General features: G+C 42.7%; 1 protein-coding gene across 9 annotated transcripts in view; it reads left to right on the top strand.

Annotated features, from left to right (window-relative positions):
• The first annotated feature begins 3,860 nt into the window (after positions 1–3,860).
• The window catches only part of LOC147905840 (Phosphoglycerate mutase family protein), an 82,945-nt gene continuing 61,828 nt past the window's right edge, over positions 3,861–24,977 (top strand). For 7 of the 9 annotated variants that reach the window (XM_087381989.1, XM_087381995.1, XM_087381959.1 and 4 more), the window contains exons 1-2: positions 3,862–4,302; positions 4,403–4,648. In XM_087381989.1, coding sequence (XP_087238115.1) covers positions 3,932–4,302; positions 4,403–4,648 — 617 coding nt within the window. In that variant the 5' untranslated portion in view covers positions 3,862–3,931. Of the gene's footprint in view, positions 4,303–4,402; positions 4,649–24,977 lie in introns of all 9 variants that reach the window. The other 2 variants (XM_087382003.1, XM_087382013.1) reach the window with 1 other exon arrangement.

Genomic DNA, 24,977 nt, shown 5'->3' on the forward strand with positions numbered 1-24,977 from the left:
AGAGGTAATTGTTCCTCTGGTGAATCCTCATTGGGCAATATGGCATGAGGAGGCGATTGGGATTGTGCCCACATGGGTGGCCAGATCCTCAAGAGGTTTTGGTGATAGTGGTAGAGCCACTTCCTTTTCTTGCACCTCTTTACTGATGTTGTTGCCAATAAGTGGGGAACTTTACAATTTTGGCCAGATATACCATCGAGTTTCTTTGTGAAGAAGATGACCAAATGCTGGATCCAATCTTGTTTCAACTGCCCCTTGAGCAAAACAAATGCATTGAGTGGATCGGATTGATTCTTTCCACACTTCTTATGGATAGGAATGTAACTGCTTCCTTGAGTCTAGGGAGGGCTCCCTCTTTTATCTCTATCTATCTTGTGTGTGTGTGTGTGGGGGGGGGTTCTAACTCTGACCTCTAGTGCGGCCCCAAGCTAAGTGGACCATCTTCCTGCAATGAAGACATAGCCTGGTAACCCAGATATCTCCCGTCTTTGTGAAGTATTCCTGCATCGATGGTCTCAAGAAGAATCATCTTCGAAAGGGACTCTGGGCTCTCTAAAATCAATCAGAGATGATCATCTGCCACAATTGAAGCTTTCAACTCTATGGGAGATTCTAGCACTATATCAAATGTATGTTTGATGGAAGGAAGAATGACCTTATGCTCTTGTGGGTAGTGGGATCCCTAGGAATCACAGCGTCACCGTGAAGGGGGGGACACAGTCATGGTGCAACAACCCTTTGAAAAATGGGGAATTGACTTTGTAGGACCATACATCTTGCTACTAAAGGAACAAAATCCCGGTACATAATTTGACAACATATTATTTTACTAAATGGGCCAAGGCAAATGCAGTACACAAAGTTGATGCCAAAAGTACTACTGAGCTCCTTTATGAAAATATTATCACACGGTGTGGTTGCCTGTTGGACCCTAAACCCTATGCCCTTAGATAGAGGTGTGCTCTTAAAGAGTGGGAGAAAGCACTGCATTGTGACCTAGCATCCACAAAGAGACCCAAAGAGTAGCATCCACCAGGCGACCAGTGGCTCAGTGAGACTGATATGAGAGTGCATGGCCTTCCTTGCAGACATGGAGGTTTGTCAGGCTAAGTTCTCGTACCAATCCTCCTAGGCTAGATGCGTGCAACATGGGGATAGGATAACTAGGCTGTTCTTCCAAACCACTGGGCCACAATCAATAGGGACTCAGCTTAGTGGTTGTGGGATGCATAGGGGCAAATGTGCATGGATCCTCAGGACATCCTTGAGTTGATCATGGACTTTTATCAAGTAATTGTTTCAGCCTAAGGAGGAGTTGCGACTCTTGTAGCATGAGAGAGGAAGTTTGGGGCAGCTTCTATCAATAGTCCCATAAAGTTTGAGTCGACGGCAGTTGAGGCCCCCTCCTCAGAAGTTCCTTGGGGAGGATGGTTTGACCCCTAAGTTTCTTTTGGTGTTTTTGGAAGAATCTTCTATGTTATATCAACCATAATCACAACTTTTAGAAGCTTGGTTATGGCGAGGTGGGAAACCAAGAGGGCTTGACAGTGCAAAATTAATGTCTAAGAATTAATAGGACTAGCATTATAGGGGGATGACAAGAGGGGTCAAAAGATTAAGGGTCCTTTGGAAGGACAATTGGCATCCAAAGGGTCCACATGGCATGCACTGGGCTAGGGGGAGGGGAGAGTTCTAAAGGGAATTCCAAGATGGAAGGAGAGGGATGAATTCTTGGAAGGGAATTCTTTTACAAGGTCATGGTTGGGAGGAAAGAAAGTTTGCAACCCTGTATGTTTGAAGGAGTGTATCATTGGTATTAGAGCACGATTGTTCATGATCTCCTAGTCCTATTGTCCATCATGACTATCAATACAACTGTTTTTCAAAGCTTTAGCAATCTACCGTAGGTCATTGAGGATATGCTTTGAGCATATGTAAGTAAAGGAAAAACTAATTGGGAACAATACTTGCCCATATTAGAATTTGCATATAACAATACCAAACATTCAGCTCAGGTTTTAGTCCGTTCATGATTATGTATGGATTTTATCCTAGAGCCCCACCCAGTTGCAGTTGAACTCGAAAAAGGGAAGGTTCAACAGGCCCATGACTTTCTTGAGGATGTGAATCAAATGCTTAAGTTAGCTAAAGATAGCATTAGATTGGCTCAAGATAGAGCAAGAAGTCATGCAAACCCCCATCGTAGAAGGTTGGAGTTTGAAGCAAATGAGAAAGTCTATCTCAGGGTACGTGAATCTTTAGAATCCCTAAAGACAGGTAAATGTCCAAAGCTATCTTCTAGGTATTTTGGACCATTCATAATACGTAAGAGAATTGAAGAACTTGCTTACAAATTAGCCATGCCAGAGGGATGCAAAGTGCATCCAATTTCATGTAAGTAGGCTAAACAAAAAGTTAGGAGATGATGATAATCTCATTGGAAATGAAGTCCTAGTTGAACTCATTGAATCTACTACTATACCACATGAACCAGAAAGAATTTTAGATAGACAAGAAAAAAGAACGCAACATACAATATGGCTAGAATGTTTGGTTAAGTGGAAAGATAGACCTGAAGAGAGTTCAACATGGAAAAGGGTAGAGGAGGCTTCCCAATTTTGTTTTAGAGGATGTAAACCATTCTTAAGGGGAAGGGAATGTTACGTCAACCATAATCACGAAAGTCAGAAGCTTGGTTATGGTGGTGAGGCGAAAAACCAAGAGGGCTTGATAGTGCAACGGTGGACGGACGGATTAACATCTAGGAATTAATAGGCCTAGCATTATAGAGGGATGACAAGAGGGGTCAAAAGATTAAGGGTCCTTTGAAAGGACACTTAGCATCCAAAAGGGTCCACATGGCATGCACAGGGCTAGGGGGAGAGTTCTAGAGGGAATTCTTGGAAGAGGATTCTCTTACAAGCTCGTGGTCGGGGAGGAAAGAAAGTCAGCAGCCCTCTATTTTTGAAGGAGTGTATCATACTTACTCCGCTTAGGTTGGCTTGCTAGGAGATTTCAACTTAGGCTCCTTTCCACAATCTTTGAGTTGAGGCTGGATTTGCCTGATCCGGGGGGGGGGGGGGGTAGATTGGACATTCGTCAGTGGAGACCAATCACTATACTGGATACCACGTATAAAGACCTTGGCCAAGGTCTTGAGCTTACAGTGGAGGCTCCATCTGCCTGATATCATTCATGACACACATACTACTTTTGTTCATGAATGCAGTAGATCTTCACCTTTTGGGAGGCAGTGGATTGGGCTAGGGAGGAGTCGTAGCCTCTTGCCATCCTTCTCTTGGATTTCAAGAAGGCCTATGATAGAGGGGTCCTTCTTGGAGGGCATCATGATAGAAGGCGTATAACAGAGTCGAGTGGTCCTTCTTGGAGGGCACCATGCAGAGATTTGGCTTCTTGGAGAGGTGGATCAGAGGGGTCTCAGCTCTTTATGCAGGGAGCTCTAGTCAAGTGGTCATGCGGGGGCACACGAGTGAGGCCTTTTTTCTTTCTCACATCGGATCAGGATAATGGGCTGCTTGGGCAAGGTTTGGCACATTGATCCAGACATAATCTTATCAGTCTTAGAGGGGGTAGTTTGGCAGCTTTGGCTGTGAGAGGGCCGGCCTCTCCATGATATTTAGTGGGACCTGGGGGAGTGGTTTTGGCCAGCTCAAGTAGGACACTCGGATAGGGTAGGAGGAGCCCTTTTTCTCCTTACAGCTCGCATTAGACGGTGCCTTTACAACCACCACGCACACAACCATCTACGAGGGGCATAACATACGTGGATTGAGAGGGAGCAAGGGGCTTCACGAGGAGGGGTGAGCCATTGCCATGGAACTTTTGTCCCTTGGAAATGCACAATGGCTCATGAAACTTTTTGGCACTTGGGAAACCATCCCCTTCCTTCGAAACTAGTTTGCCCAATTTGATGGCGAGCATGGCCACAATGCTGTGGCCACGCCTTAGCTGTGGTTCTTCCACCTTCACAATCCCTGCAGCCTCAATTTCTCACCACCATTACTGGACACCCAAGCCAGCAATTGGTTCTCTCCAGGCTCCCCAAAATGCCCTGCCTTATTCCGGGATTGACTCTTCCCGAGCCAGGGACGAAAAATGGAATTGGGTGCCTCGACAGGGCGCTCGCGCTGCTCTGACATGGACTCTCACGACCCTTTTCTGTTTCGGTGGCATACCATGCTTGGAAGAGTGGAAAATAGGAGCCAGCGTGGAAAACATCTTCGGTGTTGGAGTAGCTCACGCTGGTTTGGTGCAGATGCCTCCTGTGAAGCTCAACAACATGTAAGCTTTCCCTTGGAAGGTACTTCGCTGTGTTTTGGAGTCACATATTGTCACTTGAATGCGCTTATTCAAATTGCGTTCTCCTCTGGTATCTCGTAAGGTACTATCTTGTGCGAGCGGGTGAGTCCGAATTTGAGAAGATGGGCATCATTAATACCAACCCCGTCGCCAAAACGAATATTGATAGTGGATTATCGGAGGAAGGGAAGAAACAGGCCTTGAAAGCCGCACTTCAATTGAGGGAGATGGGAGCGTGCGAAGGAAGCTGCTGGATATGGCCATCAATCACTCAAAGAGCATACCAGGCAGCTGAAATCATTGCTTATATCAACAATATCAATCGAAGGTTATCCTCTTTAATAGCTGCAAAAATCTGTTTCTAATTCTATAGTTGAAGTGAAGCCCAACTACAGCACTGAGTGGGATCTCTCATTTTTCATGTATAGGTTTTATAAATCTTGAATTCCTTAGTGTGATTGTTCATGTCTAGTTTCCTAAATCTCTTAGTGGAAACGTTTCGAGTTTCTCTAACTAACGTCTTCCAATTTAATCCCACAATAATCTTTGGTGGGCTGTTTTTGTGTTGCAATGCATGCCTTTGTTTTTCTCACCATACTTTGAGCTGAGCTTTTGGGCGTAGCCTTATAGTCCCTTTGGAAAGGACCACTGTTCTTGGGCCCCATTGTTTTTGTGTTGCTTTGTTTTTCTCACCATACTTAGATTGGGTGTATTCTCCTTTCTCTCGCCTATAGTCTTTTTTGGAAAAGGCTGATGCTCGTGGCACCCATGCCGCCTTGTTCCTCCTCCAAGTATAATTTTTAATGTCACGCACCCACATTGCTTGCTTGTGCTACTTACCCATGTTTCGTGAGTGTGGGTGTGGGCCCCCCCGCAAGAGAGGCAAGCATACCACTTAGACTGTGCAAGAGGGTTTATTTGTCCTTCTCTTATGGGATATCAAAGGCTACCCACCATGAGTATAGGCCCCTAACAAAGGCCAATCATACCTATGTTTAGTGTGCAAGAGGATTTATCTCGCCCCTCTTACGGAACCCTAGGGCAACCATAGGCTAACCCATGACCTTAACCAAAGTCTTGGTGGCCCAATGATGACTTTTTTGTCCCCTTTGTTTATTCTCTCTCTCTCTCTCTCTCTCTCTCTCTCTCTCTCTCTCTCTGATGTCGTGATGCAGGCACCACGTGATATGTCCTATGCCCATGCCCACTACCTATCGCTTGTTCTTTAAACAGAATGTACGGGCTGCCCTCCGTCGGCTACACAACCGGAAAGCACAGGATCATGAGGGCCTATGGACTGAGCATTTTGCACGTGTAGAAGGTCTTGGCTCCGGTTCTAGCACCTATGTTCAATCATGCTGTATGCCACGGCTTCCCACTTGCTTGGAGCACTACCATTATGTATTGATACACAAAGCAGGAGACCCCATGGATACCGGGATTACCGCACCCTCATGATTGACCACACATTGGCTAAGATTTATGGATCGGTACTAGAGAGGAGATCTGTAGTCATACAAAGGCTCGGGGGTAGCGGGCACTCTAACAGGTAGGATTCCATACTCAATATTCCACTCTAGATCACATCTTTACTCTGAGGGCTATCATTGAACAGGCGAGGTCCAGATGCTTAGAAAGTCTACGCTTGCTTTATAGACTTTCAGAAGGCCTTTGATATTGTCCCACGATTCTGCATGATCATGACAGTACAGGAGATGCAGATTCTAGAGACTTTGATTTGGGGTGTGATGAGTCTATATGAGTTCGTCAGAGGGAGAGTTTGTTCCCTAGGAGGCTTATCGGATTGGGTCGAGAGCATGATGTTCCGTACTAATGCTGATGTCATCCGTGAGCTCATAGCCTCTTCTCTTGGGTCCCTGCTGTTGTCCTCTGCTCCGCCTTATGCTCCTGCAGATCAACCAGGTACCCACTCTTCTTTTGGGCACATCTTGCCCTAGGTCTCCCTCTCCCACGCTCTCCTCATATGGGGGCTTACAGATGGGGAGGTGACCTTTCCAACATTTGTTTGGTCTCATCAAACTTTTGGATACATAGTACTAGGACAAAAGAATCTCAAAGTTATTATATCCAGTTTATGGGTTTGAGCAGCTTATTCCAAAGAGGAGAAGTGTCAGAGACTACTTGCATATCTTCTATGAATTGAAGAGTTAGATCCATGACAGATTCAAAATCATACCCTATTTGAGGGTGGTCTGTTCAGAGTTGGCAAGTTGATAGTCATGCACTTGATTTTATGATCTTCAATTAGGGAATTGAGTTATGATAACTAGTCATGATAATCAGTTATGTTCTTATGGAGGATGAGATGATCAAGTATCCAATCCTTTATGGAGGGATTCCATGTGGTCATTATTGACCAAGTATTTCAGTTTGTTTTTTTTTTCAAGAAAATTACTTCATTAATGGCGACTGCAGATACCTGTGGTTTCTTTGACATAGCTTCCGTACGTGGCCTTTTGGAAAGTGCATCGGCCACTACATTTTTCTTTCCAGCCACATGTACAATCTGAAAATGAAAAATGGAAAGGAAGTTTGCCCATCTCATGTGCTTTTCTGATAACTTTTTCTGAGTGAGAAAGTATCGTAGCGATTGATGATCAGTTTGCACATAAAAATCAGCACCCAAAAGATAGTGCTTCCACACAGTAAGAGCATGAATTACAGCTACCAACTCTTGCTCATATACATTCATGTTGTGTTCAGCATCTCGGAGCAGCCTGCTCTCATATGCAACCACTTTGCCTTCCTGCATGAGTACTCCTCCAACACTATTGCCGCTTGCATCACATTGAAGAACAAAAGGTTTTCACAAGTCTGGCAAAATGATGACAGGATCTGAGCATAGCTTTTCTTTCAGTTCATTAAATGCTGCAATTTCTTTCTTTACCCAACGGAAAGGCACTGCCTTCTTCTGCAAAGCATGTAAGGGTGAAGCTATCTCAACAAAATAGGGAATAAAGCGCCTGTAGTATGAACACAAGCCAAGAAAACTATGAACTTCATGTAAGTTCTTCAATGGAGGCCAATTCTTGATTGCCTCTATCTTGGCGGGGTCCATCCTCACTCCATCTTGTGAGATGATGTGTCCCAAGAAATGTATCTCTGGCATAAAGAACTCACTCTTCTTGGTATTGACCAGTAAACTGTGTTTCTTGAGCTCTGCAAATACAACTACCAAGTGTTGCCTATGCTCCTCTTCATCTTTCGAGCGCACAATAATGTCATCAAAGAATGTATCCACAAACTTCCTGTGCTCTCTGAAAATGCGATTCATCATACGATTGAAGGTAGCAGGAGCATTGGTCAAACCAAATGGCATAACAAGAAACTCATAAAGCCCAAAAGTGGTCTTGAAGGCAGTCTTATGTACATCCTTGGGCCTGATTTGTATCTGATGGTAACCACTCTTCAAGTCAATGCAAGTGAAGATGGCTGATCCCTCTAATCGATCCAAGATATCATCAATGCGTGGAATTGGAAATCGATTCTTGATAGAGATCTTATTCAAAGCCCTGTAGTCAATACACATTCTCGAAGATCCATCCTTCTTCTGCACAAGTAGGATGGGAGAACAATATGGAGAAGAGCTTGGCTGAATCAGCCCCTTCTGTAGCAATTCATTCACCTGACACATGATCTCCTCCTGCTGTGCCGCACTCACCCTGTATGGTGGTCGGTTAGGTGGAGAACTGCTAGGAATGATATCAATAGTATGATCTTCTGGCCTCTCAGGAGGTAACTCCTCTGGGAGTTCATTTGAAAAACAATCTTGAAACTGAAATAAAAACTCAGTTTGCTGTTTTTCCAGCTTGAAAGAATCAGAGTCCTCTTCACTTCTCCCCCTTTCCTGCTGTCCCCTCCCTTGCTGCCCTCCCTCTTCCCCTTCCAGATCCCCCTCCTTCAACCTCCCTCCTCCTTCAACCTAGACTTGCTCTCTCTCTTATCTCCCTCCTTCCCTCACCCTCTCCCTTCAGGTGTACCCCCGTTTTTTTTGGGGGTCTCCTGGGCATTAGGAAAGCGGACCGAGTTTCTTTATTGTATTTGAGTCAGCCTTACCCACCTCGATTGACGAATCGGCACCCATTTAGTCAATTTGTTACCGCACACACCGGCCGCGAGAACCGTCACATTTTCAAAAGACGAGCCGCAACAGTTGCAAAAGGACTTCGAGCATGAGTGTTCCACGACTCTCTTCGCACGTATCTTTGGTTCACACCCCTCCAGATCACAGGCTAGAGGTTGGATGCTTGCGGTGCTTCCCCAGGAACTCGTCCCCCACCTTAAGGATGTTCGTTTGTTGGGACGAGGTTTCTTTTAGGTGTGCCTAGGTTCCCTAGATGTCATGAGAGACTTGCTATAGGCTGGGTTTCTACTTCTAGGCTACAGGAGGATTTTTTTGTTTCCCTTTCAATTGGGCTTTGACCGGGCGAGAGGTTTGGTGTGGTAGTAGAGATCCCCCCTCTTCCTGGCGAGCCTTCTTCAGCTGCTGAGGCGGTCAGGATGGATGGGGTACCCAGAGTTAGGGTCCTTGTCCAGGACCCTAATATTTCAAATGACCACATCATGCTACAGCGACCTGATGGGTCTTTCTTCCGCCAAAGGTTCGAGGTTGCAAGTCGGAAGGACCAGTGCAGGATTTGCAGGTCCTCGAGGCACTTCGCCAGAGATTGCCCAAAGAAGAAAAAGAGGCCCAGAAAGCAACCAGCTCGTACTAGCTTACGACAGAGAACAGGAGTAGGATCCTCCGCTCCACAGGCACTGCCTCAGACACGAGCTCCCCCTCCTCCTAGGGTTGCTCGAGTCCCTCCTGCACCCCGCACCACCTGTGGTCCACGGTGGGTCAGGCCCTCTACTACAGAGCATACTTCCACTGCTTCGAAGGCATCCCCCTTGGAGCCTCCTAATACAAAACCATTATTACTAGTTGTAGAACACTTGAGATATCATCACCTCTTAATACAAGACCATTCTTACTATTTGTAGAATACTTGAGATATCATCACTCTTTCCCTTCAGCCCCTAAGAGGTACCTAATACTTTTGTAGAACACTTGAACCATTCTTACTATTTGTAGAACACTTGAGATATCATCACCTCTTAATATAAGACCATTCTTAGTATTTGTAGATCACTTTAGATATCATCGCCTCTTAATACAAGACCATTCTTACTATTTGAGAGATTAATGGATTAAAGGTTTGAAGCTCATAGGAGATGAAGGAAGAGAAAGTCAATTTCAACATGAGGACAATAAAACTAATTGGAATATTTTGACTTATGTATTATACCTTTTTGAAGACTATGAATTTAAGTCAGTTTCAACATTAGGATGATAAAACTAATTAGAATATTTTGACTTATGTATCATATATTTTTGAAGACTATGAATTTTAATGATGAGAGGCACGCACACTACTTAGTAAATACACTAGTACTACTACTAGCCTATGACTATTAAGCCTAGTAGCACCAGTGTGATTTTGAGCCTTGTATCAGCCTTTGATAAATTTCTTTCATCGTTAGTGCAATAGAAATTATTCGCCAAATTTATTCAAAGTGATGATTTTGTAGTCTATAGCCACTATCCTCTGACTCTCGAAAATATATTAAATGTGAGCACCCATTTATCTTGTATGATCAACCCTAGACTATGCTGCGATAGGACATTACTAGAACAAAAAAAATATGAATTGATATGGCGATGTTCGGTGTGAAATAACCAAATTAAGGATTTAATAAGAAAGAAAACAATCAGAATCACCAGGCTATTCAATGGCTCAAATCTGCACAAAAATTATAATGTGCCTCCCAACTCTTATGCATTCCAGCTCCTCATGTTTGACAAGAATGCAAACAATAATGAAATCACATTATCTTTAGTTTCAAAGTAAGCAAAGCACCAAAAATAAATGCAAACGTATTTGGATGAGGAATAAATAGGTATAGATATAGATAGACCTATATATATGCATTCATAGATATAATGATGATTAAAGTTGAACGGTCGTAATAATATTATGTGTACTATCATTGGGATTAGGACTACTATTGAAAATATTGTATGTAGTAGTAGGAGAACTACCATTAAGGAACACTCTAATAAAATTAGTAATGGTGGTGACAAAACTACCACTAGTAGTTTGGTAATTACTCCTAACATCTACAACAAATATTTGATGGGTAGCTAGTATTAGGTCAAAAGGCCCCAATTGTGCTATAACAATGGGCCAAAAAAGGGAGTGCTATAGCATCACCTAAGGGTCACTTTTTATCCATGAAAGAAACAAGTCGGTGCAACCTAGGTCATATAGATCTAGGTCACGTGGAGTGGTTCACGTCTCTTTCCTTGACAAAAAAGTTACACTACCTTTGATAGTAACTACAAAGATTGCTGCCATAGTGCCGTAGAGTAGCCCCTAGGTTGCACCATCATCATTTTTTGCTTTTGAGCCATTAAGTTTGATCCACTGATTTTATGTAGAATTATTCTACTATATGTTCACATGTCCTTAATAGGATCTTGATATAATCCCTTCCATTGTAAGTACTTTTACTATAAGTTTCACATATCCTTAACAAACCACTAGGCTTCAACACAGATTCATTCATATGTTTCAAGCCTCAAACTCAAACACCCTTGTAAAAGGGATAATGTATTAAAGCTACATTCAATCCATCAAATCTTTTGAATGACAGTTCTATTGAAAATTCATGTATCATCAATAGGATTTCATCCCATTATATGTTCATTTGTCTTTAATAGTATATCTAAAAATTCATGTATCTTTATTTATGTCCAAACTTGAGCATTGATTTGTATTTATCAAACACAATTTCACTCCACCTATTCTTTAGAATGAAATTTTTTCGCCAAAAGTAGGCCAAACGTAAGGTCTTTCCACATATTCTTAAGAATGAAAATTTTGGCCTTATGTTGGCAAGTCTATGAAATGAGGGTAAGGCCAAAGTCTCTGGTACGGTGCATTAGGTCTTGATTAATTCTTCTTTAGGCTTGAATATTTAATGCATTAACTTCACGACTATTATTTATGCTTGAACTTGTAATGTATTAATTTGATGACTTAGGATTTTATGAAGTTATATCTAACATGCCTCAAATTTAATGGAAATTAATATCCTACATAACACAACAAAGTATCATCATATCCCTTTCCAAAATCAATGCTACCTAGCAACTCTCTTGGCATTTTCACTGCCTTGCATTTGAGTTAGCTATGATGAAGAATGTTGCCTGCCTTTGGAACCTCTTAGAGTTACCGTTAGCATGATCTAATTTCACGTATCCCAAAACTTGAGACTTGGAGATTCCCATATCACACCAGCGGTAGCTGTCTTGTCCACTCTCAATGCTAGTAAGAGCTGGGCCCCATAGACCGGTAAAAGAAGTCTTTTTGGAGGTTCAATTTTTTCCCTCCGTCTTCTGCAGGCCCCATGATGAAATAGGATGTATTCATCACCCTACATTTAATGCAAGAATTAACACAACTTTTTTTGGACCTGACTATGCAGTTTACATCCCAAAATTGGTGCTAAAATTGCAAACTAGGAGATTCCCATATCACACCAACAGTAGCTGTCTTGTCCATTCTCAACACTAGTAAGAGCCGGTCCCCATAGACCGGTAAAAGAAGTCTTTTTGGAGGTTCAATTTTTTGCCTCCGTCTTCTCCGGCCCCATGACAGAATAGGATATATTCACCACCCTACATTTAATGCAAGAATTGACAACTTTTTTTGGACATGACTATGCAGCTTACATCCCAAAATTGGTGCTAAAATTGCATACTGGGCATCTCCATTTGCCGGGGGGTGTCCCTATCCCTAGCGACCCCTTGGACTTGCTCTATTTGTCTAGTTGTGTCTCTCCACAAAAATCGGAGTGGGGCCTATTTTTCCCATCTAGTAAAACTATATGCATCAATATGTATGTATGTATGTATGCATGCATGCATGCATGCATACATCCATGTATGTATGTACACACACACACATGTATGTATGTATGTATGTATCATGTATGTATGTGTACTAAAACTACTAAAACTATATGCATCAAATAATGTTGTTGATCAATTTTTGGCATACCCCACCAAAATCAAGACCCCCATTGCAAAGAAAGGTAAGGAACACAAGTGCTTGTTCTTATGCTCATGAGACAACAAAATGCATGACATAGGTAACCAATGGGGTCTTACTTTTGATGTTTGTATGTATGCATGTATGTATATATGTACATACATACATACATACATACATACATACATACATATATATATGTATGTATGTATATGTATATGTTGATGCATATATGTATATATTGATGTATATATTGATGCATACAATTTTGATATATGGAGAAAATGGACATGAAAACCATCTAAATTGGCTCTTGTCGTTCGATTTGATATATGACATGATCCCATTTGGATTTGTAAGTACAAAGATATGGGGTCCTACTTTTAGGGCCTGAATGCCTAAAATAGGCAGCACGTTAAAGCGCTACCTATTTCATGCATTTAGGCCTCAAAAGTAGGATCCCATTGGCAACACAATGGGGTCCTAGTTTTGAGGCCTAAATGCATGAAATAGACAGCGCGTTAACGCGCTGTCTATTTTAGGCATTTAGGCCCTAAAAGTAGGACCCCATATCTTTGGACTTACAAATCCAAATGGGATCATGTCATATATCAAATCGAATGACAAGAGCCAATTTAGATGGTTTTCATGTCCATTTTCTCCATATATCAAAATTGTATGCATCAATATATACATCAATATATACATATATGCATCAACATATACATATACATACATACATACATACATACATACATACATATAATGTATGTATGTATGTATGTACATATATACATACATACATACATACAAACATCAAAAGTAAGACCCCATTGGTTACCTATGTCATGCATTTTGTTGTCTCATGAGCATAAGAACAAGCACTTGTGTTCCTTACCTTTCTTTGCAATGGGGTTCTTGATTTTGGTGGGGTATGCCAAAAATTGATCAACAACATTATTTGATGCATATGTTTTGAGGCCTAAATGCATGAAATAGACAGTGCGTTAACGCGCTGTCTATTTTAGGCATTCAGGCCCTAAAAGTAGGACCCCGTATCGTTGGACTTGCATAAAATAGACAGCGCGTTAACGCGCTGTCTATTTTATGCAAGTCCAACGATACGGTTAACGCGCTGTCTATTTTAGGCATTCAGGCCCTAAAAGTAGTACCCCGTATCGTTGGACTTGCATATCCAAATGGAGTCATGTCGTATTCAAATCGCAAGGCAAGATCCAATTTAGATGGTTTTCATGTCCATTTTCTCCATCAACTAAAACTATATTCATCAAATAATGTTGTTGATAATTTTTTGGCATACCCCCCCAAAATCAAGACTTCCATTGCAAAGAAAGGTAAAGAACACAAGTGCTTGTTCTTATGCTCACGAGACAACAAAATGCATGACATGGGAAACCAATGGGGTCTTACTTTTGATGTTTGTATGTATATATATGCATGTACATACATACATACATAGATATATATATATATATATATGTATGTATGTATGTATGTATGTATGTATGTATGTATGTATGTATATGTTGATGCATATATGTATATATTGATGCATACAATTTTGATATATGGAGAAAATGGACATGAAAATCATCTAAATTGTCTCTTGCCGTTTGATTTGATATATGACATGACCCCATTTGGATTTGTAAGTCCAAAGATACGGGGTCCTACTTTAAGGGCCTGAATGCCTGAAATAGGCAGCGCGTCATCTAAATTGTCTCTTGCCGTTTGATTTGATATATGACATGACCCCATTTGGATTTGTAAGTCCAAAGATACAGGGTCCTACTTTTAGGGCCTGAATGCCTGAAATAGGCAGCGCGTTAACGCGCTGCCTATTTCATGCATTTAGGCCTCAAAATTAGGATCTCATTGTGTTGCCAATGGGGTCCTACTTTTGAGGCCTAAATGCATGAAATAGGCAGCACGTTAACGCGCTGCCTATTTTAGGCATTCAGACCTTAAAAGTTGCATATCCGAATGGGGTCATGTCATATATCTAATCGAATGGCAAGATCCAATTTAGATGGTTTTCATGTCCATTTTCTCCATCAACTAAAACTATATTCATCAAATAATGTTCTTTATCAATTTTTGGCATACCTTCCCTAAAATCAAGACTCCCATTGCAAAGAAAGGTAAGGAACACAAGTGCTTGTTCTTATGCTCATGAGACAACAAAATGCATGAAATAGGGAACCAATGGGGTCCTAATTTTGCTGTATGTATGTAAGTATGTATATATGTATGTATATACATATATATATATCTATATGTGTATATATGTGTGTGTGTGTGTGTGTGTGTATGTATGTATATATGTATATATATGTATATGTATATGTATATGTTGATGCATATATGTATATATTGATGTATATATTAATGCATACAATTTTGATATATGGAGAAAATGGACATGAAAACCATCTAAATTAGCTCTTGTCGTTCGATTTGATATATGACATGATCCCATTTGGATTTGTAAGTCCAAAGATATGGGGTCCTACTTTTAGGGCATGAATGCCTGAAATAGGCAGCGCGTTAACGTGCTACCTATTTCATGCATTTAGGCCTCAAAAGTAGGACCCCATTGGCAACACAATGGGGTCCTAGTTTTGAGGCCTAAATGCATGAAATAGATAGCGCATTAACGGGCTGCCTATTTTAGGCATTCAGGCCCTAAAAGTAGTACCCTGTATCTTTGGACTTGCATATCCAAATGGGGTCATGTGATATATCAAATGGAACGGCAAGATCCAATTTAGATGGTTTTCATGTCCATTTTCTCCATCAACTAAAACTATATTCATCAAATAATGTTGTTGATCAATTTTTGGCATACCCGCCCAAAATCAAGACCCCCATTGCAAAGAAAGGTAAAGAACACAAGTGCTTGTTCTTATGCTCATGAGACAACAAAATGCATGACATGGGAAACCAATGGGTTCTTACTTTTGATGTTTGTATGCATGTATGTATGTATATATATGCATGTACATACACACACACACACACACACACACACACACACACACACATATATATATATGTATGTATATGTTGATGCATATATGTATATATTGATGTATATATTGATGCATACAATTTTGATATATGGAGAAAATGGACATGAAAATCATCTAAATTGGCTCTTGCCGTTTGATTTGATATATGATATGACCCCATTTGGATTTGTAAGTCCAAAGATACGGGGTCCTACTTTTAGGGCCTGAATGGCTGAAATAGGCAACGCGTTAACGCACTGCCTATTTCATGCATTTAGGCCTCAAAAGTAGGACCCCATTGTGACCCCATTGTGTTGACAATGGGGTCCTACTTTTGAGGCCTAAATGCATGAAATAGGCAGCGCGTTAACGCGCTGCCTATTTCAAGCATTCAGGCCCTAAAAGTAGCACCCCGTATCTTTGGACTTGCATATCCGAATGGGGTCATGTCATATATCAAATCGAATGGCAAGATCCAATTTAGATGGTTTTCATGTCCATTTTCTCCATCAACTAAAACTATATTCATCAAATAATGTTGTTTATCAATTTTTGGCATACCCTCCCAAAATCAAGACCCCCATTGCAAAGAAAGGTAAGGAACACAAGTGCTTGTTCTTATGCTCATGAGACAACAAAATGCATGAAATAGGCAACCAATGGGGTCCTAATTTTACTATATGTATGTAAGTATGTATATATGTATGTATATACATACATATATATCTATATGTGTGTGTGTGTGTGTGTGTGTGTGTGTGTGTGTGTATGTATGTATGTATATGTATATGTTGATGCATATATGTATATATTGATGCATACAATTTTGATATATGGAGAAAATGGACATGAAAACCATCTAAATTGGCTCTTGTCGTTCGATTTGATATATGACATGATCCCATTTGGATTTGTAAGTCCAAAGATATGGGGTCCTACTTTTAGGGCCTGAATGCCTAAAATAGGCAGCGCGTTAACGCGCTACCTATTTCATGCATTTAGGCCTCAAAAGTAGGACGCCATTGGCAACACAATGGGGTCCTAGTTTTGAGGCCTAAATGCATGAAATAGACAGCGCGTTAACGTGCTGCCTATTTTAGGCATTCAGGCCCTAAAAGTAGTATCCCGTATCTTTGGACTTGCATATCCAAATGGGGTCATGTCATATATCAAATGGAACGGCAAGATCCAATTTAGATGGTTTTCATGTCCATTTTCTCCATCAACTAAAACTATATTCATTAAATAATGTTGTTGATCAATTTTTGGCATACCCCCCCAAAATCAAGACCCCCATTGCAAAGAAAGGTAAAGAACACAAGTGCTTGTTCTTATGCTCATGAGACAACAAAATGCATGACATGGGAAACCAATGGGGTCTTACTTTTGATGTTTGTATGTATGTATATGCATGTACATACTTACATACATACATATATATATATATGTATGTATGTATATGTTGATGCATATATGTATATATTGATGCATACAATTTTGATATATGGAGAAAATGGACATGAAAATCATCTAAATTGGCTCTTGCCGTTTGATTTGATATATGACATGACCCCATTTGGATTTGTAAGTCCAAAGATACGGGGTCCTACTTTTAGGGCTTGAATGCCTGAAATAGGCAGCGCGTTAACCAATGGGGTCCTACTTTTGAGGCCTAAATGCATGAAATAGGCAGCGCGTGACATGATCCCATTCGGATATGCAAGTCCAAAGATACGGGGTCCTACTTTTAGGGCCTGAATGCCTGAAATAGGCAGCGCGTTTAAACGCGCTGCCTATTTCAGGCATTCAGGCTCTAAAAGTAGGACCCCGTATCTTTGGACTTGCATATCCGAATGGGATCATGTCATATATCAAATCGAATGGCAAGATCCAATTAGTTCTATCGTACTAGAAATGAATGCATCTAACCACTATGTTGAGTGCTCATCTAGTATCCTGTAGACTATTATGTTAAACTCAATACGTGACCACAAACTCAAGCATAAGAGGAGCATGATTCAAGTGAAATAATTGGCAAAGACACTTTGTAACTAGTATCCTGCTGCATCTAATGGAAAATATGCACCAGGCGTTAACAAGCTTCTATTTCCACCCCTATAAGCAAACTCGTATCCTATAGTATGAAAAACTTTAAGGAAAACATTGCACTTAATGCATCAATTAAGCGAGTGACTACTCATCATGCACAATCGAACAATCATCAAGGAAAGTCTAGTCTAAGCAAGTTGAAGCAAAAAACCAATATCTATTCGGATCTATGCCATGGTGTATCCGCCAACCATGAGTAGCAAAAGAACCTATGGAAAAAGCAAAATAGGGATTATGCCACTCTACCATGATCACTTCCATGCTACAAATAAGGGAATACATAGTCGTTTTAGGGTACTTTTAGGGTTCATTCCCAACCACTAAAAAGAGAGCCAATGCTATCTATTTGTATTCCTAAAATCTTTATGAACATTATCATGTTCAATATAAGGATAGGAGCCAGCTCAATGGGTAGTCTTAAACAAATATATATACTATTCGAATTTTAACCTTATGCAAAAGCTTTTTTTTTAACACAAAGTAAAACTTGATTATACATATAGATGGGAATCACATCACCATTGTAAGTATGTATTTAGTAATTAAGTTGAAAATATTCCCTTCGAAAAATAGCTCAATTAACATAGTACCCATATTATATATCCAAAATTTACAAGATCTCATTCATACCATTAGATTGTTTTCATCACTTGTCATAAGTACTAACCTCAATTGGCATTATGTATTTGCGTCAAAATAGTTTTTAGTATAGGATATAATGGAGCAATATATTTATGTAATATCTAGTGATCATAGTTTCTAATATAGGATAAAATGGAGCATAGAGTAATGTTGTCATTCAAAAATGATAATATACCTTCTTTGACCATATACAAGTATCATGCATTCATTAAAAAAGTTAGTCATAAACTGCAATATAATGTGCCCATAATGCATGTACATTAAATCTTCACATGTTAGAATGTGAGAAACGGAATAATTTACCTATGAAATCAGGGATCAATGTAGGAAATGGTCTTCTATGCACACATATATGCTAAGGGTCCATCTAATACAATATTGAAAATTGATACGAGTATAAGTGTATGCATCCATCGGTGATGTATATGAGTGTATGCATCCATTTGTGATTTATATTGTTGTACTAATCCATGATGCTTTACGGCTTGAGTTGTTTGTAGCGCAATTAATCACAACAATGTTGTATTCAAGCATTTCCTGCAAGCAATCTCCATCCCTCCCTTTCCTGCTTACTCTTTCGGCCACCTCCACCCTCTTGTTGCCCTTCAAGACTGCCTCTTGCCTCCTCGCCTCCTTGCTTCCTCACCTCCTTGCTTCTTTGCCTTCTCACCTCCTTGCATCATGCTTGTTGCTGGCAATTCCAAGGCTCTCACCCCCTCATTGGCCAGCTCCTCTACTCCTCACGTCATCCTTCCCCTCATTTTGGTGTCTCCAATGAATAGCTTGGGGGTCTTGTTTTTGGAGGGGAGAAGCATAAGAATGGCAACACGTTAATGCACTGTCATTTTTCGTGCTTTTGCCACCCAAAAACAAGACCTGCAAAGCCCTTGCTTAAGCTTGAATGAGCCTCTTGATTTTGGGCGGTCAAGTCATTTTTGACCATTATACCCCCAAAATCAAGAGGCTCATTCAAGCTTAAGCAAGGGCTTTGCAAGCATTGCAAGTCCAATAAATGAAATCAATCAGATTAGGAATTGGCAAACTCGATTTGAAAATGGTCAAAAATACTTTGTCTTTGAATAATGCCTTGGATCATGGGATGGGGTCCCATGAACCTGCTGCCTGTGATGACGAATAGTTCTGCCCTCAACTAAAGGTGACGTGTGTAGTAGTAAAAGGATAGCCCTGATGGAATCTCTAAGGGGTCTTGATTTTGGCCATGATTTGCACGTTCTAGCACTTGAGCCATACATCAATTTCCAACACTTGAGGCATATAGTGGCTTTGCCCACGCAACGTTTCCAGCTGCAATCCAAGCATCAAGCAATCTCATATTCTGTATCCAGAGACATCACAAGGGGTAGAGCCTCCTTTTGGTAGTCTCACTAGCAATATGTATTGAAAAAAAAAAATATTCAATTATTATATTCTTCCTTGCTATATGAATGCTCTTAATGCATCCAAATTGTAGAACTACTTCAATACTACTTCTTAGTTATATTGTATAATAACCTCCATATGTATGCTCGTGAGACAACAAAAAAGAGACCTGGCAACCCAAAAATGATAGCGCATTGATGTGCTGCCATTTTTAGGCTACCAGGCCTCTTTTTTAATGTCTCCTGAACATAAGAACAAGCAATTGTATTCCTTACCTTTCTTTCCAATGGGGGTCTTGATTTTGGGGGTATATGCCAAAAGTTAATAAACAACATTATTTAATGCATGTAGTTTTATTAAATAGATAAAATAGGCATGAAAACATCTAAATTGGCTCTTGCCATTCGATTTGATGTATGACATGATCCCATTTGGATTTGTAATTCCAAAGATACGGGGTCTTACTTTTAGGGCTTGAATGCTTGAAATAGGCAGTGCGTCAATGCGCTGCCTATTTCATACATTTAGGCCTCAAAAGTAGGACCCCATGTAGGAGCAAATGAGGTCCTACTTTTGAGGCCTGAATGCATGAAATAGGTAGCACACTAACAAGCTACCTATTTCAAGAATTCAAGCCCTAAAAGTAGGACCCCGTATCTTTGGACTTACAAATCCCAATGGGATCATGTCCTATATCAAATCGAACGGCAAGAGCCAATTTAGATGGTTTTCATGCCTATTTTCTCCATCAATCAAAACTGTATGCATGAATATATACATCAAGATATGCATCAATATATACATAATGTATGTGTATATATACATACATACATACATACATGTGTGTGTGTGTGTGTGTGTATACACACACACACACACACATATATATATATACACACATATAGATATATATGTATGTATATACATACATATATACATACTTACATACATACAGTAAAATAAGGACCCCATTGGTTACCTATTTCATGCATTTTGTTGTCTCATGAGCATAAGAACAAGCACTTGTGTTTCTTACCTTTCTTTGCAATGGGGGTCTTGATTTTGGGGGGGGTATGCCAAAAATTGATAAATAACATTATTTGATGAATATAGTTTTAGTTGATCGAGAAAATGGACATAAAAACCATTTCCATGTTTTTGGATCGAATGTATGGATGATCTTCTGCAAGCATAAAAGACATGATATGTATATGTAGCACATGATCACGTTTACATATTTTCAGTCATATATTCTACCTTGTGATCTATCATTATCTTACTGTGTGGATGTTTAATATGAGTAGTGTTTGCTTTTTTAATCGCAAATTTTATGTATTGTTGTGTCTCTACCTCTCCACGACTCAAATGTGATAGTATGGGGATGAAAGAGAAGTTAATTGTGAGTTTCAGGCATGCCTTCATTGTTGGAATATGTTTAATTTTCTTATGATCACATCAATTGTTCCAATGATATTGAGAGGAATAAGATGCTGGATGAGGTTCTTGCTCGCTTGAAACCTATTTAATCTTGCTCGCTTATTTGGGGCTGCTCGCTTTTTGGTAATCCTCCCGTGGATAGAGGGAAGGGGGTCTTACATTCTCTCCCTGCTTCGGTAGGAATCTTTCGGACCCCCTCCCCAGGACTGGCTCAGCGGAACTCCTTTTTCGCTCTTGAGGACCTCTCTGACCTCATAGATGATGATTTTGTACCTTCCACTTTCGGAGAGCGCTTCCCTTGGACCTCGTGTGTATGGCAGGAGATCAGCTCCGGTGGAGGGTTCTTTTTCCGCCACCAAGTCGGGTAAGGTATTCCAACCCGCTTCCTCCCGCCGATGAGGATAGCCAATTGGAATATACAGGGATTGGGCGACATCCCCCATCGCCGTTGCAGACAGCTGATCAGGAATCAGCTCCATCCAGGTGTGTCAGGTGGTTGCCTTAGACATTCTTTTTCTTCAGGAACACAAATTGGATACCAGAGATTGCTCCAAGTCAAGTAAGCTGCTTTCGGGCCGGACTTTTTGGCTTCCTGCCTTGGGAACCAGAGGAGGTACATGCATATTAGTTTCAGATTCTTTTCTCCCTCTGGTCATTGGACACGGTACCATCACCCCCTCCAGGGCCTAGTGGATTTTACTTTTGATTGACGGACGTAAGGTTGGTTTCCTCAACCTCTACGCCCTGAACAACAGAGGGGACCGTGTTCTTTTTTGGAAAGAGTTACTCTCTTGGGTTGACATTGCTGATTCGTGGATTATTGGAGGTGACTTCAACATGGTTGAGGCATCATCCGATAAGCAAGGGGACAGAGAAGGTGGTATTCATTCCCTCGAGAGAGCAGCTCGGGTTGCCTTCTTGTTCAAATTCAGTTGCAGAGATGTTTGGTCAGATGATGCATTTCATATTCAGTCTCAGTCACTTTTGTTTTCGTGGTCGAACCGTAGGGTGCAGATGCCTATCCATGCTCGGATTGATTTTTTTTTTCCGAAAAAACAGTGCTAATTATATTACTTTGAGAACAAGATACAAGGGGTCAGCTTATAGCTGACGGCTGCGGTCACAAATCGGACACAGCCCTAAAAGGTAGCAAAATAGAAAACCATCCTCTCACGGAGGGAGAAAACGAGTATGAACGAACAGCCATCGGGGTGGTGAGTAGTGCCACCGAAGGCCCTGCGTAGTCTGCTCGAAGAAGAGGCCCTGTGTGTCCCAAGTCCGGAGGAAGCGTCTCCGCTTCTCCTGACCGGCCCGGGAGTCTCCCTGAATCTGGTCCCACTGGCCTCTGAGGGTATGGATAATCTCACTCCAAATCTCCGCCATGATCTGGGCAGTCGATAAGGAGGTGCCACCGAGGATCTGCGCGCAGCGCGAGGTCCAGATGTGCCACCCTGTAATGCTGCTAATAATCTCCCATACTGGCTGCCTCTCCCGGACTCCTGTGTCAGCCTCTGCTAGGTGCTGTGGGATACCCTCGAGCGGTCCCCACGTGCCCTGTGTGACAAGGAAAGTGGGGTCCTGCTGACATGCCTCAAAAAAGTGATGAAGACCAGGTGCGGTGCTGCACCAACAGAACGCGCCCCAAGTGATCAATCCTAGCTCTGGTGCTGCGCGAGTAAGAATCCCAAAAGTCCACCTCCACACTTCCTGGGCGCGAGTGCAGCTCCACAGGCAGTGCTTTGGTGTCTCCTCATCCGCATGGCAAATCTGGCAACATCCGTCCTGGCCTATCTGCCTCAGCCAGCTCCCCACTGGAAGACCTTTGTGGGCAAGAAGCCACAGGAAGTATGAGATCTTCCGTGGCCGCCAACTCTCCCACAAGGCCTTCCAGAATGCCTGTAAAAAGAACCTGGAAAGACCCTGTGCGTACCAGCTGGGTCGCTGGGTGGGGGGGCGGCTCTGCATCCTCCCGAGAACTCGCCTGCCCAAAGTCGTACTGTAGGCGAAGAAAGAGGTCGGCCCCTGACCTGTCACAATCTCTGGCCACCACCACTCTCCTGGATCCCAATCAAGCTCTGCTAAGGCCCGCCCCTCCCAAAGCCAAAGACGCCAGAGCTGCACCTGGTCCTGCTCGATGCTAGGGTCGGTATGCCAGACCTTCCCCAAGAGGCCTACGACCCGAACCCTCTGCCACGGGAGTAGGGGGTCGATGAGCGCACCCTCTGTCCTGAGTCGTCCCTCCCCAGAAACCGCGAAGAAGGAAATAGAAGAGTCATCCAAACGTCCTGCGACCACCAGTGGAATGCCACGGGGGGTGAACTGTCCCAGCCATCGGGTGTCACCAGGCATGATGATCTGGGGCTCAGGTGGGGCCAACCAAGCCGCTGGGATCGCTCCGTCGATCTCCATGCGTCTCGCCTGGGCTCCACGTGCACCTCCAGCTGCGTCTGCAAGATCTGTCATCTCTAGATGTCTGTACGTATCCCTCCAAACACGCAGGGATCGGGCTGGGCCCCTCATCCAACCGTCCCACCTGATATGTGATCTCTCCCCCAACTGAAGGCCCTCGGCATCTCTGACCTGACTGTTCCAGATAAGCGGCTGGCGATCGATCTCCTCCTGACAGCTGGGAGGGGACTGAATGAGACTGAGACGGAGCCGCCTCCAGACCATGAGGAGGCTACGAACTAGAGGGGAACGGGGCTGAGTGAGCGGGGCGGAGGTGAAGATCCACCTGAAGGACGGTAGCCAATCTCCACCTCGGCGCGGGACACAAGAGCCGACTCCCTGCTGAAGTAGCATCTTCCACGTCTGCCCCCCTGGGGTCAAACCGCGAATGACAAGCTTGCCTAACAAGGCCTGACTCTGAAGCTCTGGATCAATGACCCCCAGGCCACCCTCAGCCTGCGGAAGAATGACTGTCTGCCACGCAACCCTGGCTCTGATATCTCTATGACCATCCTCCCCAGACCAAAGGAAGTTCCGAACCAACCTCCTGAGCTGTGCCACGCTGGATCTCGAGAAGCACCAGCAGGAAGCCACATACCAAGCCGTGGCTAGGAGGACCTGGTTGACTACCAAGGCACGACCTGCAAGAGAGAGCTTAGCAGTGCTCCAGAAAGCCAGCTTCCGTCGGATGGAATCTAGCACCGGGAGAAACTGCTGAGCTGGTGTGATGTCTAGGCCAACCTGGAAGCCAAGGTATCTAGCTGTCTGTCCACGTGGAATCCATCTGAAGCCCAAAAATCGCCCCCACTGAGAACACGCCCCAGGGTCTGTGAGAAAACCAACGGATTTGTTCCAATTGATTTTCGCCCCAGCGGCCGAGCAGAAAACCTCCAGGGCCATCCGCACCCTCTCTAGCATCCGCTCGTCGTCCTGGACATAAAGGGCTGTATCATCTGCGTACTCCGAGTCCAAGAGCTCCGTGTCCTCCCGGAGTGGAAGGCGAATACCCCTGAGCCCTGTGGACCTCGCCCGAAGGTAGTAAGTCATGGCCTCGGCGAAGAAGAGAAACAAGTAAGGGGCCAGGGGGCAGCCCTGACGTACTGATCTCTCCAAGCTAAAGCGCTCGCCCAACCTGCCTCCAATGATGACTCTGCTAGACGCTGTCCTGTACAAAGCTGAGATACCCTGAATCCAACCTGCCGGGAAACCTAGCCGCTCCAGAGTCCCCTCCAAAAAGGACCAATCCACGCGATCGTAGGCCTTCTCGAAATCGAGAAGTAGAATGGCAAGGTGTGATCCGCTGTGCTGAGCCCACTCCGCCGCCTCTGAAAAGGTGAAGACGTTATCCAGGATACTGCGATCCTGGACAAAGCCTGTCTGAGTGTCATGGACGAGGTCTGAAAGTAGAGGCCGAACTCTGGCACTGATCATCTTGGCGAGGATTTTGTAGGCAGAGGTAAGGAGAGTGATCGGACGCCACTGGCGAATCTCC

The sequence above is a fragment of the Dipteris shenzhenensis genome, chromosome 1 (genome assembly GCF_047967505.1).
Source record: "Dipteris shenzhenensis isolate YYH24624 ecotype China chromosome 1, Dip_SZ_1.0, whole genome shotgun sequence".
Classification (NCBI taxonomy): domain Eukaryota; kingdom Viridiplantae; phylum Streptophyta; class Polypodiopsida; order Gleicheniales; family Dipteridaceae; genus Dipteris; species Dipteris shenzhenensis.